The sequence below is a fragment of the Acanthochromis polyacanthus genome, chromosome 4 (genome assembly GCF_021347895.1).
Source record: "Acanthochromis polyacanthus isolate Apoly-LR-REF ecotype Palm Island chromosome 4, KAUST_Apoly_ChrSc, whole genome shotgun sequence".
NCBI lineage: Eukaryota > Metazoa > Chordata > Actinopteri > Pomacentridae > Acanthochromis > Acanthochromis polyacanthus.
Window position 1 is genome coordinate 30,989,780 of NC_067116.1, and position 16,859 is coordinate 31,006,638.

At 41.4% G+C, this 16,859-nt stretch overlaps 2 protein-coding genes across 16 annotated transcripts in view; one reads left to right on the top strand and one right to left on the bottom strand.

Moving 5' to 3' along the window:
- The window catches only part of szt2 (SZT2 subunit of KICSTOR complex), a 113,817-nt gene extending 103,920 nt beyond the window's left edge, over positions 1-9,897 (top strand). For 9 of the 15 annotated variants that reach the window (XM_051947745.1, XM_051947753.1, XM_051947747.1 and 6 more), the window contains 7 exons: positions 711-933; positions 2,073-2,250; positions 2,340-2,462; positions 2,800-3,316; positions 3,913-4,023; positions 4,977-5,045; positions 6,339-9,897. In XM_051947745.1, coding sequence (XP_051803705.1) covers positions 711-933; positions 2,073-2,250; positions 2,340-2,462; positions 2,800-3,316; positions 3,913-4,023; positions 4,977-5,045; positions 6,339-6,482 — 1,365 coding nt within the window. In that variant the 3' untranslated portion in view covers positions 6,483-9,897. The remainder of the gene's footprint in view (positions 1-710; positions 934-2,072; positions 2,251-2,339; positions 2,463-2,799; positions 3,317-3,912; positions 4,024-4,976; positions 5,046-6,338) is intronic. The other 6 variants (XM_051947749.1, XM_051947754.1, XM_022191314.2 and 3 more) reach the window with 1 other exon arrangement.
- Positions 9,898-11,165: 1,268 nt separating this feature from the next.
- Positions 11,166-16,859, bottom strand: part of hyi (hydroxypyruvate isomerase) — a 7,544-nt gene continuing 1,850 nt past the window's right edge. Inside the window, exons 3-8 of the mRNA XM_022191315.2 lie at positions 15,903-16,017; positions 14,364-14,442; positions 12,290-12,339; positions 12,145-12,214; positions 11,461-11,595; positions 11,166-11,382 (exon numbers count right to left, since the gene is read on the bottom strand). Of these exons, the coding sequence (XP_022047007.1) occupies positions 11,324-11,382; positions 11,461-11,595; positions 12,145-12,214; positions 12,290-12,339; positions 14,364-14,442; positions 15,903-16,017 (508 nt within the window). The 3' untranslated portion in view covers positions 11,166-11,323. The remainder of the gene's footprint in view (positions 11,383-11,460; positions 11,596-12,144; positions 12,215-12,289; positions 12,340-14,363; positions 14,443-15,902; positions 16,018-16,859) is intronic.

Genomic DNA, 16,859 nt, shown 5'->3' on the forward strand with positions numbered 1-16,859 from the left:
CAGAAACACCACCGGGGAGAAAAAAAGTTAATGTTCTTCTTTTCATTCCTCTGTGCCAAAAGAATATTCTTCCTCATTCTTATCTCTGTGGTAAGGTGAGTGATGAAAGTCCCCTGCCTTTCTGGACAAATGTTGAGGCAGGAAAAGGTGTGGAAAGTTCCAGACACCGGCACAGAGATGAAAGTTTTCTCGAGCTAAAGCAAGCTGTGCAGTCTTTTCCTGCCTCTTTGATTTGATGAAGCTTCTTTGTATTTGTTCCAGGCAAGTGGTCCAGATGAAAGCAAATGCAAGAGTAGCAGTTAGCTCTCCCTGTAAACTCTTATTGTGCTGTAATTAACTGCACACCGCCACCTCTCACTGCAGCCATTTGCATTTGCAATTATTGCTTTTGTTAGCCCCCTTTTGATGTTGGATTTAATTAAGATACTATTATGAATCTGATTGATATCATAGTTGCTAACAAAAGGCTCTCACCAAGGAGCAATGGAAGTCACAGAGCAGCAGGGCCTTAAGGTGAACTGCACAAAGCCGTCAATTTCGGGAGCAGCTGAAACAGCAGGGTGCTCCCCTTCAAATGGAGAGCAGGTTCACTAAAGATGATTACACTGATAGTCATTCAGAATTCTATCAGTGTTATCAACATGTCCAGATTTAAGTTTGGAGATGGAGTTCTGTGCTGGTAAATGACTGTGTTCACCTCTTTGTTATAGCTCTCCATGCTCTTCACCGAGGAGTGTGATAAAGTGCGGGATCTGATGCACGTCCACTCCTTCAGCTACGACTTCCACCTGCGAGTGGTTCACCAGTATTTGGTCGGCTGCCACATGACGCTGCGCCAAGGCTACCAGCTCACTGACTTCCTTGACGATTTCATCTCCCATCATCCAGACATTCCCAAGTTTGGCCGCAACCACGTCTTTCAAGGTGACTTTGGTGTGTTTCACCCTGTAACTGCAAACGCTTCGGACATTAGAATCACCAACAGTAGGCAAACACAGATTGGTGGGATAAGCAAATCCCAGCCATTACATCACATGTGATGAACTCACAGTGGGTAAACCGAGCTAAATTTGCAAACAAATACTCAATAAGTTGGTGTTAATCAAATTGTGTCAGTTTCTTTGCCATAGTCACCTACACCTTCATGTGTATAAGAGATCTTCTGTTAGATCTTCTGTGGTCAGAATGGTCAATAATCGCAGCCAAAAACTGTAAAATCAGGAAGAATCATTGCATTTTCGGCATTCCAACTTTGCTTGAACTATCTGTGACTTCTTCTGGTTCAAACAGTTTATTTTCCAAAAATAAAAAAATTGTACCAGATCCTGTAAAAAAATGAAAATTCAGCCCTCATCAAAACTAAGAAGCCAGAAACTATTTTTCATACATGTAAGATACTGTCCAATCTCACAGTGAGTCTATCGGAATGAAGCCGAGAGGAACATTATTGTACAAGTGCCCCTATGTTTGAATGAAAGAATGCTGTCACTTTAGCAAACTAACAGAACAATAATGTAATGTATCTGAAAAAGGTTTAAGACTGAGGCTGCCGCCCCATCTGTCAGTATCCTAATATTGATACCACACAAGCTGAAATAATTTACTTCTGTCACTGTTTTATGTTGCTCATATTTTAAAGTGACATATAGTTTTTAACTGGTTTCTCCAAAACAACTGTCAGTGCTAGTGACAGAGAAATAGGGAATCCTTAGTTTGGGAGTTGTGTGCATTCTTTAAGCCCTTTATACAATCAACTAAGTAACCTATGAATGTAGCTTTGAATCTGCACTCAATGTTAAGCGTCTTCCTCAGCTCCCTGTCAGGCTCACTGAGGCCCTAAAGAGAACAGTTTTACTGCTACAGAAAAGAGATGAGTTAATCCTCTGTGCTTTAATTCAAATATCTGTGTATCACCACTGTTTGAGCCATACCAGGAAGTCTCTCAGAAGAGATACCGGATGGGTATTTGCATTGTGTTTTTACATGAATGGTTTTGAGGCTCTGTGAGTAGACAGGAGGAGCTGGGATATCTGTGATTATCTTTGAGATTCTCTGATCCTTGTGCAAATCAGGGAGCTTTTCCATCTCCACGGGAATGATAACAGCTCACCAGCTCTACAACTACATCACCGACCACGCCAGCACGTACGGTATGAAGCCGCTCCGCATGTCCAAGGCTGCAGTCGCAACCGACAACAAGAAAGGGATGCCTGAGCTGCACGAGTACGCGCTGGTGGCTCTGTGGAACAGGTGAACGTACGCCCTGATCCCAGAATGCATCTGCTATCCTCACATGAACTGCTTCAGTTCAACCATCTGTGTCTTCTTCACTGTTTTAGTTCGGGCACGTACAAGGATCTGGAGGGTCTGCATCATCACGATGACTTTGACGTGTCACTGGTGGTGTGCCATAATGCTGCTCCGTTTGAGGAGCAGTCAGACGGAGAGAGGCATTTGCTGAGGTAAGGAAATGCAAAAAAAAAGTTTAAAGAATACTGAAAGCATTATATAATCATCAGCACTGACCACCTCACTTCAGACAGATCATAATAAATACAAGGCTTTGGTGGCTTAACATGTACTTTGAAGACCTAAATGGGAAAGAGAATCACATTCTACCTCTCACAAATGACCTAAACAAATGCAACATTGTTTGTTCAGTAGCTGATGCTGGATAATAGTAGTAGTATTAGATAAGCTGCAAACTTCTGAGGTATCAGTTAAATTCCTAATCTCAAGCATCCTATCCTGCTATTGAAATACATGTGATTTTAAATCCTCCCTCACCTTCATGTGTAGGTTGCGGTTCTATGTGATCATGACCAGTCAGAGGGAGCTGTTCCCTCGTCTCACTGCTGACATGCGCCGCTTTAAGAAGCTTCCGCAGATCCACCGTGATCCAGCAGAGCTGGGTGGGCGACTCTCCCAAGATCGAACAGAGACTTCTGGATCACGTGGGGCTGAGCAGGACCTCTGGGAGGAAACTTCTTCAGAAGCGGCAGCCGCCTCTGCCCCGAGCGACGGCAACGAGTTTTATCCTCTGGCAGGGGGTGGACCAGAGGCTCAGGGTTTGCTGTATGCCTCCCCTCTGTTCCCACTACTCAACAACGAGGTGGCATCCGCCCGCAGACAGATCCAGGCCAGCGTGGAACAAGCCATGGGTCACTGCCGCAGGGATAACCTCTGGAGGAGGCTGTTCCACGGAGAACATGTCGCCCTGGACAAACTGAAGCTGGCAAAACTGTCATTCAGTGAGCTGGAAGAGCTGCTGGAGGCGGTGCAGAGCCGATCAGTGGGGGAGATCGACCCACAACTAGTAAGACTCTCGACTAAACTTAACACTTAAAATAAAATAATGACCCACCCCTTCATCACAGTTTACTCACCCGCTGCATCAAATATATTTCTAGGACACAGTTACTGTTTTCAAGTCACATCAGAACAAGATTTTTAAGTCCCGAGTCAAATCCATAAGTCCCAGCTTTGGTTCCAAGTCAAGATTATTAAATCACAACTTTGATCTCAAGTCAAGATTTTTAAATCCCAGCCTGAGTACCAAGTCAAAGCCAATAAATCCTACCTTGAGTTCCTTCTATTTACATACCAGTACCAGTCCCGACTTTACTTCAAGTTGAGACTTATTTATCCCAACTTTACCCCCAAGTCAAGACCAGTTATTCGCAGCCAGACCAATAGATTCAAACTTGGAACCATTTCTCTGTGGTCGTTTCTCTGTGGATGCCTTTTAACCTTTTAACCACACCCCATTCAACATAGTTTTTCTGACCAGCCAGAAATTGTTCACACTGATTTTGTTGTGAAATTCTGAATTATTGTTATTAATATAATGTATAGCATTTATGGTTAATGGCAGACAGGTTGTTGTAATGGCAGAGTGATGTGTTGCTACAGGACTGTTTCCTGACTATGAGTCCAGCCTGGTACCAGAGTCTGATCAAAGTCCTGCTGAACCGCTTCCCTCAGAGCTGCAGACACTTCGACGACAACGGCATCCAGTACCTGGTGAGATGATGCTCTTTAGTTCTGCTCTCAGTTGATTGGAGAGGAAATGAGGCACAAACAGAAACAGCAGGGAGAGTAGCAGCAAAAGAAGGTGATATGTGCCTGTTGTTGGTGGTTTCATTGTTTCGGAATCTAAAGAAGTAGAACTTCTTTCATTTTTTTCTTGATAGAAATCCAGGAAAATATGTTAAAGTTACATCATTGTGCAGTTAAAGAGTTAAAACTTGCAAACCAACTGGTCATTATTTTTGTCAGTTAGTGTGTGAAGTGTAAGGTGGCTGTGTTTATTCTTTATTATCAACATATCCCATGAATAGACTAGAATCATGAATAAGTCCATATCTCAATGCTTCTCATCTCTCTGCTCCAAGCCCATTGGTTACTCAAGAACAGGTAAATCAAGTTTTAAAAAAATATATATATATATATATATATATATATATATATATATATATATATATACACAAAAAACTATGTCACTCTTACATAGTTATTTTTTTTAAAGTTGGGGACTATTTTTTTTCTCATTGACTTCTGTTCAATCTAACTTATTTTGGAAACTAAAGGAGTCGCCCCCTGCTGGTCATCAGAAAGGCACTTCTGCACTGCTTTACTTGCAGACCGAGTCTACATCCAGCATTTTTAGACAGTCTATCGCTTCACATAGCATCTGATGACAAATATGATGAGACTTGTCCTACATATTAGCTGTATTGCCAGCGGCCTTACTATAACCATAGTGTTTGTGGAGGAGGCTCGCTGCATTATGAATTGATGCACATTTTAGATCTATAACAGAGGCAAAATTCACACAGGAACAGGTAAAGGAAAAAAATCAATCAATACTTCACAGTAAGTAGCAAAATATCAATATAAATATTAATGTTTAATATCTTTGCAAAGAGACGGTTTCCATTTTAAAATGTTCAATCTTTATCTGTGTCTTGTTTCAGGCTGTTCTAAACCAGAAGTTCACTGACTGCTTTGTTCTGGTCTTTCTGGACACCCAAGCTGGAAAAACTGTGAGTTATCACACTTATCTGATTTATTATACCTCTGCACCGGCAGCTGCTGAGGCTGGAGGCATTATGTTTTCAGGTTGACCTTCTGTCCATCCCAATCTCATGAATAAGATATCTCATAAATGCCTCAAGGATTTTTTTTTTTTTTTTTTTTTGCCAAATCTGGAACGCATGTTTGCTTGGACTGGAGGATGAACTGATTAGACTATGATGGTGAAAAGTCAGCATCACCTTTATCTTTACTTTTGCAGCTGGCCAGAAGGAATTCTGATACTAATTATGACAAAATTTCACACAAATGGGATCAAATGAGACAGTAGTTCAGATTCAGACGATTTTATTGAGGTGAGCAGTCACAGGATTTTATTCGTGCCCCCAGATCATATATTGGCCCACTGACAGCCAAAGACTCACGTGGCTTGAGGTGTTAATGGTTGTGAAGCTTCCTGGAGAGGGAGGACTCAAGGTGTTAATGGTGTTGATGCTGTCTGTGTTGAGCTCTCGAGACTGTTTACTTGATGAGTAGCGTCAGCTCCGTCTAGAGACGGCTGTCACAGTTGAATAATTAATGCTTTTCTTCACTCCTCTCCCAAACCATCTGTCCTTGTCCAAAATGTGGACTTTGTTGTCCTCAAAAGAGTGTCCCCTAACCATTAGACACACTGCTGAGTCTTGTCCTGGGGAGCTGGCTATCATGAACTGTACCACGCACTTTTGGCAGTTTTTTTTTCTTCCCTCTGTATAGATCTGTGCACTCCTTGCTGCATTGGACTGCACATACAATGTTGCTCAACTTGTGTTTGGCTGTTTTATCCTTGGGGTGAAACAAAGCATCTCTACACAAAAGGATGTGGTCAGCAATGCCAATTATCAGGCATCTGAAATGCAATCCTGAGGTCCTCTTAAGTTTCACCACCATTCACACCATGACACATGTGAGTCTTCAGTTGTTAATGTGTTTTGGGGGTGAGATATATATATTTATACATATTCTAGGGACTCCTAATTAGTCAGAACATGGGAAGTCTCTTGGATCAGAGGAGGAAAGTTTTCTAGAACCCCCAAAGAAAAGTTCAACTGCCCTCTACTTAGGATTACCATTACCTGGATGACTAAGAATCTACAGACTTCTTAATGCATTTTTAAAAATTCCATCAGTCTTCACAGCAGATATTAGTTGAGTCTGTATAGACAAAGACGTAAACGGTAAGGTGACTGATTGGCAGATCCATACAAACATGTGGTAGTAATGGTTATGGTTATTCCTTTTTTTCCATTTGCTTCGTCCCGCAGAGCTTAAAGGTTGTGTTTCGGGAGCCATTGCCGACACAGCCGCAGGCCAGCGGTAGCCCTCCTCCTCAGCTGGTGTCCATGTACCATCACCTGGAGTCCGTCATCAACACAGCCTGCTACAACCTCTGGACAGGACTGTTATAGAGCTGGACCTACCTCGACTCATGTCCACAACTGACACAAGGAAAAAGAGAGCAAGAAGGTCTGGAGAGGGTTCGTTTGGAGGATACCCTCTTACCACATGCTCTCCCAGCAGCTACATCACTCTCTGTGGAGCTGAGCTCAGCTTGCTGGGATGGAGGAGCATTATGCTGGTCAGCAATGCTGCTGTATTTATATCACAGTCTGTTTGTGTCCATTCTGAATGGATGTAACGGAAGCAGACCTTGTGAGTTGCTCCCAGTTCTTTTCTTTCTCTAAAACTTATGTAGAGTTCTTACATTAGTTTGCTCCACTTACCCCAAACTAAAGTGAAATATTTTGGAACTGCTGTGCAGAAAGTCTCCATTAACTGGTTCAGAATCAGCCTTAAGTCTCTGATTTCTGTGCTTACATATAAAATCTAAATTAAAGTGGTCAGAGCTGCCACATAAATCTGAGCAGACACTGTTTTTTTAGAAATGTCTCACAGTCACAAAACACATTTTTATCATGTTATATAAGTAGGTTGTAATGTGTCCTGTGATATTTATGTCCACAAGTCAACGGACTCACATTGAGCTCACACTGAAAGTCAGCACAAAACCTTTGATCATTTCTGTGTTTTCATTATTCTAATACAATTCAAGCACTACAGAGTCTTCAAACAAAGGGAGAGAAAGGCAGAATACTTTGTTATTCTGCTTTTAGCCAAAACATGCAAAATAATGTTTAACTCTCTCAATCCCAAAAGGTCAGGTTTGAAAAGCAGGTTCTCTTTTAAAAAAAAAAAAAACACAAATCACCAAATTCTATCATTTGTCAGAGCCAGAAACTGTAATACCTGAAAGAACTGTTAAATCGTCAACAGTTATAAGTCTTCAAATGTACCATGTTTGACATGCAGACCAAATCTAACCTTAAAACTGGGATATATCATCAAAATAACCTCATTCCAAATGGCAACATAAAAAAGCGTATGCACCAGAATCGGTGAAAACCTAAAAAATTCTGCACTCCTCAGTGAAACTAAATAATTCTAAATAGCTCAGCTGGGACCAACAGTTGTGTGACAAAAATGTAGTTTTCATGTGACACACAGAGAAAAAGACAAGAGACTGAGAGGTAAAGAAAATATGCATCATTAGTAAAAAACAAAATGCAGCATGTCTCAGAAACAGTATGCAGAGGAGCCAGCAAGTTGTCGGAAGATGCATTCAGCGTGTTGATATGTCCTAGAGCTGATGGGCAGAGTAGTGCCAGAACAGCTAGTTTGAGGTTAGAAGAGATTATTAAAATGTAAGCAGTCAAATATCTGTACTGTGTAGAGTCACCATTTTTCTTTCAGTATTCATAACACCTGTCGGCATTTGGAAAAATATTATACATACTGACTCCAGGCTTTTTCAGTTTCTGTAAATTAATTATTTAAATAAATTAATCTTTCTTTTTGGATGATTTATGGCATTATAGGTTTGTTAGACTGCACAGAAGGCGCTTTTTCAGTTCTCTACTTTTAACTCATGGTTTTGCTGTTTATGCAGAGTTGCAGGGATTTATGTTTCAGTGAGATATGAGCCCACACGGAGTAAGAATGCGACAGGAGCAAAGAAATGTAGAGTCCAGAAACTGCTTGGGGTTCAGAGAGTTAAACGAGCTCACTGCCATTTGTCGGAAATCTTTGATGTTTGATAGCCACGTGGGAAATCAAACTGCAGACAGCTCACCAAAACCTCTAACCTGGCAGAAATCCAACCGATCAGCCGGCAGCCAAATTGCTGAAAGTTCAGACAGTTAATCAGGCGGTGTGATATCAACAACTTTAACTATCTGATTTTAAAATAAGTCAGAGGCGATCGTTGTATTGGAGCCAAATCCATACAGTGTCTGCCCAGTTTTATGCAACAAGTATTTCATGAGTCAGGGTATCACTTTAAAGATCATCACATAACGACACTGATAAAGAGACAAGATGCTTCAGGATTTGATTAAGGTGATAATCAGAGCGGCACATCTTAATGCTGGGGTTCTGTTGAGTTTTCACAAGCTGGGAAGTGAAGGGGCACAGCATCGACTGCCTCCACCAACCAGGTCCTGAGGGAACCATGAAGCCTCTTTACCAGATGCAGTGGAAGTTGAAGCATTCAGTCATTTGTAGGGTTTGATTGGCTCACTGAGTGTGAAACTTGTTTTATCAAAGCCTTGCTGCAATCTGGTTCGGACTTGAGCTAAGACGTCCAGACAAGTCGTCCTTGAGGTTCTCAGGGATCCGGTTTCCCTGAGGACCTGTAGCACTGAGCCTTTTACTGACTGACCCATCACTCTGAGCCGATAGGAGGCGTCCCATGAGCCTCCAGGCTGGTGGACGGTGGGGGGTGCACCTGGAAGAATCTCCCAAAGTTCTGATGCTCTGAAATGTTTTTACCAATGAAGATTGCGTTTTTTTTCTCCCTCCTCGTCTGTGACCGAGAAACATCCCAAATGAATATCAGCAGTTAGGACTTGCTAAATGTGATGCTTCATGCTCAAAGCCAGTCATGAAGCAGCGACGGTACACTGCTGATTATCTCACTGCACAAGTTTAAAACTCCTCCAGCTTCAACAGTGGGTCAGAATCATCTTGGATCGTGTGCCTTTGATAGCATTTAGCTAGCTCTTCACACCACATCAGTGTTTTTTAAGAGTATGAGACAGCTGAGGTGTCGGTGTCCTCAGTATGAAGGCTTTTATGTTTAATTTTCAAATGTGTCAAGCCACTTGAACCCCACTGCCATGCATGGTGCCCTGAAGTGCCTTCCTCTGTTATTTTCCCACCTTTTTTTTTCCATTCCCAAACTTGTGAAGCGATGCCGTTGTCGTTCCATCGGCTCTGCACAGGAGATCTGTGGAAACGCACGCCTGATGTTGTGCAGTGAAAGTGCCTGTTCAGAGAAAAGTGACAAAAATTGCCTTTCATAAGCAAGAAAATGGGTCACATTAACTTTGGCGATTTGCATAATAGCATGCCACATGTCATCAGCGCCGAGTGTTTCCAAAGCATGTTGTGGGTGACGAGTTTGACTTGTGTTTTCTGAAACACTGCGGCTGGTAATCATACCTCAGTTCGGAATAGGGCACCGAGCAGCCCAACACGGGACTGTTACACCACAACACGATATCCACTGCAGGTCCGTCATTACTGACGTATTCAGCAGCCTTAGAGGTCGACACAGTTTTACATGTTTGGGCTTCTTGCGGAGCTCAGCCTGAATGTTAAACACTGGATATTCTTCATGCAAAATGTGAACTGTAACAATTTAGCCCTGAGCATTCTGTCACTGTAAGATAAACACTGCACTAACTGTATGATGTATATTGTGTATATACAGAACACTTTATACAGTATGTAAAATGTTAAATAAACGAGTAGGATAAATGAGAATGTTGTTGAATTGTAAAGTCATTCAGTTAGAGGGAAATAAAAACCCTGCACAATAACAAGATTACAAGTCAGGAAGTTTTAGTTCTTGACTCAGGAGCTTGGGATGTTTTCCTGCAGCTTCGGGTAGAAAAGCCTTCAAAATAAAACCTGCTGCTGGAAAAGTTCACCCGAAACAAAAAAACGACGCCTTTGTGGGGAAAAACACAAAATCAGTTTAATTTGTATTTTAAATGAGAACATGTACATTAAAGGAAAATGTATCCAGGCCCTCTTGTGTAATTATATAAAAAAATAATTTGACAGTAAAAAGTTTTTAGTAACATCTATTAACTTGATAAAATAGGCTGCCTAGTAAAAATAAATCTGTACACTTTGTGACTGTGGAGTTCAACGGGTGGTTTTAATATTAATGTATGTATGAGCACTGGTCAGTCAGTGACACTTAGATGGGAATATATCACTTCTTTTTCTCCAAGAAAGACTCTTTCATGTCAAAGTGAAAAGAAATAGTATGAGTTCTAGCACCACTTGCCTATATCAGTGTTGAACTGTGTGAGTCACTTTAAAGGGGGTGAATACATCAGCAATCATTAATTTTGCATTTTATGTTTTTATGTAAATGACATTGCTTTGTATGCATCTGTTTTCACTTTGACATGAAAGAGTCTTTGTAAATTCTTGTCAAACAAGCTTAAATAAATTACTCAGGGTCCAATGCTGAATAGCAATAAAACCTCCAAGGGGATGAAGACTTTTAAAAGGCACTGTAGTTTTGGTTCAGTGTGTTTCACAACAGAGCACCCGTGATTTCAACGATGCTAATTGCTTTTAGATTACGGATTGTTAAACCACAAATATTTTTGTCTTTCCCGAGATCTGCAGGAGCTGTGGTTATTATTTGTGCATGAAATCACCCCACTGTGAAGTCTACTGGTCAATGATGGCCGACAAGATGAATGCTAACGAGCTGTGCACTGAACACCAAAGCTAACCAGGATGAGAGGAAATGATGGGGTGCATCAGTGGCCTCCAACTCTTGAGTCCATCTGAACGATTAATCAAAATATGATCAGAGCCTCTGTGATCTCACTCTCTCTGTGCAGTAGCAGACTTACATTAATATACTGCAGAGTCTTATTGAGAAGAAGGAAATCAGCTCTGAATCACCGCCGTCACTGCACAAATAAGCAGCTACCCAACAGAGACTTTAGTCCTGAAGTGACTGCACTACTGAAGATAGAACAGATGAATGTGAATTGTAGCCATGATTAGAAGGAAGAAAGTATATTTATTCACCCAGAGTTCTGACAGAAACACTGTGGAGCTAATTCAAAGAGGGTGAAATATTTTAAAGGCGCATTGTGAGGCCACAGGCGTCAAGGATAACAAAAACAGAGTCCTGGCGGAGTACCTGAACACTTTGTGCTCAGCTCTTTCTGCCTGTCCAGTACCGTTTGATCCAACCCAAACCCTCCTCTGTGGAGCCTGCAGCGGACACAAAGCATAATTACATGATGCTTTCAAAACGAGCGCCATAGTTACCAGAATGTTACAAACTCTCACCGAGTGGCTTGTATTCACAGCCGACGTATCCCTGGTAGCCGTGGGTCTCCAGCATGTCGAACAGGTAGCTGTAGTTGAGCTCTCCCGCGCTGTCAGGCTCATTCCTGCCTGGAACCTGAGCGATCTGAACGTGACCTGAGAAACATGACAACACTTCTCCTCAGTCTGTTGCTCTTTGTCATCTTTATCGTATCCAAAAGCTGGGAGGAGGGTTCAAACCGTCTGTCTTTGAAAAGCCTCGAAGAGCTTATGTTAATCACCCCCGCTAAACACAGTTTATCTGAATCTCAACAGAGGCGAGGAATGTATAGTTTGCGTGATTCTTAGAGGCATGCTAATGGGAAATGCATCAGACTAGAATAAACCAGATTTCTCCCTTAGTATATGAAAGTAAGTAGACCGTTAAACCCTCGTGCTTCTGATGCGTCTTCAAATCAGAATGTTGTGTTTTGAGAAAATCGTGCAGAGTCAAGTCGTTTCAGCTGAAGTTTCTTTATTAGAAGTCTCAACTGAAGTGATAAAACCCTGCGCAGCTACAAGAGATTGCTGATTTGAGGCCAATAATTTGTATCATTTTTATCGAATTGGCATCACAACCAAATTTCTCCGACCCAATTTTGTCATGTGTAAATATTTTCTTTTTTATGCTGCATTAATTCTCTCATTTGTTCACATCTTACTCACCGATTAGGGGGAAATATTTTTGTATGTTTTGTGTCAAATTTCCATCCATTATCTGCCAGTGAAAGACGTCCTGAAACGGTATAAACATATGTTTAGTCACCAGATTCCTCGATTAAAGTTAAGGGCAAATTTCCAAAGCACTCACCATTTGCAGCTTGATGTTTGGCTTTCCAACCTTCTCCAGTATTGCAGCTGCTGTAGACAGAAAAATCAGAAGGTATCAGCCCAGACATTACACACTGCAGAGAGGGAGGCAGTTTACTCATGACCAGTGCGAGAAATAAGACACACCTGGAACATCTCATCTGCTGAGGAGGCACCATTACAACATGGCACACCTCGTTTTAACAGATTTCTTTCATAAACTGCTACTGATGACAAAATGACTGGGACTGACAGAATATGGGGATATCTTATTTCATATTTTTCCTCACACACTTATCTGATGCAGCATCAGAAGGCTGAAAGACGCAACTGCACAACTCGAAATGACAACAATGTTGAGAACAAAGGCTAAACTTTTTAAAGTCCTGATTGTTATGACCAATGCCTCACCACAGTCTCCGATTTTAGTTAATTAATGCAAGTTGATATGAGGTTTTTTTCAGGCAATTTTGGTTAAAAATAAATAAATCACAGGGCAGAGGGAATATTTACAGAATGAAAAAGATTTTTTGATATAAAATTGTGTTTTGTTTAGTTCATCAACTTCATTTCTTCATTTTACAAGGTTTGATGGACGTCAATGCACCACAGATTGTGCCGGTAAACAGAGGATGCCGCATGTTATTGAGGAGATCCAACAGTACACCACCTAATATCAATCAGTATTTTGTTTCCCTCTGAATAGGCCCAATTCACAGCAACGTCTTTTCAAAGTCAGGATGTTCTGATTCCATCCTGAAATCTCAACTATTTCTTTTTTTTTTTTTTAATCTGTTTACAAAGTGTAATTTGATGAGGTCATCCACTGCAGGCATACTGCACAGATAGCAGTGGCATCAAAGTCTTTTTAGGCAAGTCTCGCCGGTCGGTAGCCCTGAGGTATTTCAGGCTAACAAGACCAGGGGCCTCATTTATAAAGCTTCCGTATGCACAAAACAGGGCTAGAAAGTTATGTACGCCACTTTCTACGCAAAGGTTGTGATTTATAAAAACAAACTTGGCGTGAGAATGTGCGCACCGGTGAGCCAACCTTGATGCTTGCTTACGCACATTTTGGAGATGGAGGGAACGGCAGTGCCAGAGGGTGAAGTGGTGAATTGAAGCCGGATTGATCTCAAACCTTTATTGTCATCGCATATTAGACTTGTAGAGCCGGATAATCATAAACCCTCATTGCTGTAGATGTTCATATAGTGCGCCATTCGGCCTACGACTGTATTTGCAGAACTATGTTCATGTATCAAACATACATCAAACAGTGGCCCCACGGAAGATCAGCCACTGTCCGGGCAGCGCTACACACAGGCTTTGGTGCGTCACTCAGAGACAGTCAGCCTGACAGCTGCCCAATGAATTGGGGAGCGAGTAGGACGGAAAATGCGGACCGGATTTACACAAACCTGGCGTTCTCTGGAGTAAAAACGTGAACTGGATTTCCTCAAAGGTTTACATATTCTCATAACAGCAAAGTGGAACTTTTATTTGTTTTTTTAACCATGTGATATTTGGAGTGTGGCGTGACAGTGTGTGAAGAGACTGAGTTGCGTGTGTCTCACGGACAAAGCGTGAGAGTTGGCAGCCCTGCAAAAAAAAATTCTCAATTTTGTGCCTTGACTCTAAACAGTCAGACAGACCTAATGTAATTCTCCACCAATCATAATTTGAACACCAACTAAATCTAAAATTTCTAAAATATTCCTCAGCAAAACCTGAAAAAAAGCATCTGATAATGGGCAGCTTCAACGTGAGACGGCTGCAGACTGAGCTCCACTGTGTTGTAAACAGCTCTGATTGTGATGCTCAGCTGAAGTCTCTGACACTCCAAGATAAATAACAGACCAATAAAAATTCAAACCTCATCTTAATGAAGCACTGTTTGTTTTCCGCAGGTGTCCCACAGAGACAAAAATACACAACAACAGAATTTCATATTTCTAACGCTGTTGAATCATTTGACTGAAGAGTGGTAACAAATCAATGTGTTGTTGGTGTCGGTGGTTGGGTGTTGAGAGCTGTATCTGCGGCTAAGTGTCTGTGTTGTCTCGCTGTCTTACCCTGATGAGGAGAGTCCAGAAAGTACCTGGGGTCTGTAATCCTTGTGTTGATTGGTTCAATAAATCCAGTAATTCCTTCCTGTGAGGAACATTCTGATTAACACTGGCAGCTCTTTGATTTGGGTCAATTATTTCAGTACCAGTCATCGACTCCAGCTCCAGTGACATGAGATGTGAGATGTACAGTGGAACAACCATAATAAATACTATAATATCCTTGTACCCTACAGAGAAGTGCAGCCACACAGCCCACACTACAGACAGACTGCACTGAGGTGCTGTAAACACTTTGATGCTTCATAATTGGATGATTTTCAGAGCGAGGACGATGTGTCAAAAGCCGACGTGCAGGTCAGTGTCAGGGCTCATCTCGGTGGATGCACTTGCACTTTTCTGAGTATTTCAGCGAGAGCATTCGATGTCTGTACAGAGGAGTGGATTGGAAAGTGACAAAGTTGACAGGAACGCCAACCGAATTGAAAAGTCATTGATTGATGTCGCAGCTGAGGTAGAGGTTTGTGGAGGAGCCTCTGGCTGAGTTCTGGATATATCAGTGCAGGTGAATATAGATGACTGAAAAAAACTTTCCCCATTTAAATCAACCTGTCTCTATGAATCTTCATTTTTACAGGACTTGTCTTGCTTATGCTTTCCATTCATTGTCTAAAAAAAGCAGGTGTGCAATGCATTCTAGCAGCTGCTGCTTATCTGCACAAAGTTAAGGTCCAGGCTTCTCTCCACACACAAGGGACATCCAGTGTGACTCTGGAAAAATATAGAAAATCAACTGATGTTGCTGTAAAGACAGATTCTGCAGCTTTCAGAATGTTTTCAGGAACTAATTTCTGTTGTTTAATTTCTGTGGTATTTTCTGCTCCTGTCACTTGTGTTAATTTTTACTGCAAAATAAAAGCCTGTATTTTCATGGAAAGACAACATGACAGAAATCATAAAAAGGAACAGACAAAAAAAATGAAAAAAATACTTGGAATCTAAAACAATGTAAAACATTTTTGTCCACGGGTGTTACAATACTAAAAAAATGTAATTGGCTCTACATACTAGAGGTGTAAATGTATGAATTTTAATTTTTTCCCACACTAGTCGCCTTGTAAACTGCCTGCCTGCACAGCCTACAGTTCATCTGAACAGTTGTGGAGCGCAGACTTTGTTTGTTTTTCACGGGATCTGGGGCAACAGGTTTCTTTACCACTCATTTTTAGGAGACGTAGAATAATGTAATTTTTGTGAAACATTGTGGTTTTAAGCTTAAACCAAATATCAAACATGATTAGTTCAAGGGCCTTTGGAAAATGTATCAATTTGTTCTGTTGTCTAATTTTTGTGGCTGCTGAATTGTGCAATTTTGGCAGTTTTTTTAAAGATGATATGCCTTATAAACCCGCTGTTGCTTAAGGGGTTAAACATGACATGTTTGCTTTTATTGTGCTATTTTTAAATTACTGAATATGGCTGCACCCGCAAAAAGTTTACAACATAGTCACGCTGTTAGTGTGTCGGACAGACACGGTCGCCCACCTTAGCGAGGACGTCGGCAGCATAGCTCAGGTTCTGCACAAAGACGGCCTCCATTTCTTTGGCGACGGCCGTTCGTTTGGAGTCCTCGGGAACCCTCCCTGCCATCAGATGGATCCTGACCAGGGAACACAGATAGGCTGACGCACTGCTTCCACGACTGTTGCTCTGAAACTTTTTAAATTACAATCTGTCTGTCAAATTACACGAAATCGCTATTTTCTAACTAATTAGCGCAAGTTGTGTGAAGATCTTGACACCGTGGTTGATTTGATGGGGATTAGTGGAGCTAGGAGCGACTCTGGCACAGCCCTGAGTCTGAAAATACATTTTTCACAGAAGACATATTGTCTTGTCATAGTAGGTGTTAGTATTGATGGCTCTGTTCTATTCCGGTGTCTCGGTAAGCCTTGACAGTGTGACAGTGAGTCAGCATGAAATAAATGGATTTTATTATTCACACCTGAGCTTTTCCTGCTGCGACACGTCAAAATGTCTTCAGTGGAAAAAAAAAATCGTACCCACCTGCAGGACGGAAGAGACTTTGTGTTGATCTGAGCAAACAAATAACACATGGAGTTCCTCTCTGGGTTCTCACACCTCACTGATCCCACAAGCCCAAATTAGGAAAATCTTACAGTGATTAAAGAAAAAGTAATCCTTCCACTGATCACAGCTGCTGCTGCTGCTGGAGGAGATGGTTGGGAAGTGAACTAAACAGAGACCATGAGGCTGTAAAACTAAAACACTGAGCTGAAAGTAGGGGCATGAGGGACATGTTTCATCAGGACTAATACTGAAACTGATTATAAGTAATCAATGAGATGAAGACCTGATATATATCTACACTAAAACTGAAGAACTTGACAAAACTTAGGATGAAAAACTCAACAAAACTTCATTGAGATTACTTTGTTTTACATGCTTAATTAAAGGGAACTTTTCAACCTTTATCCTTCA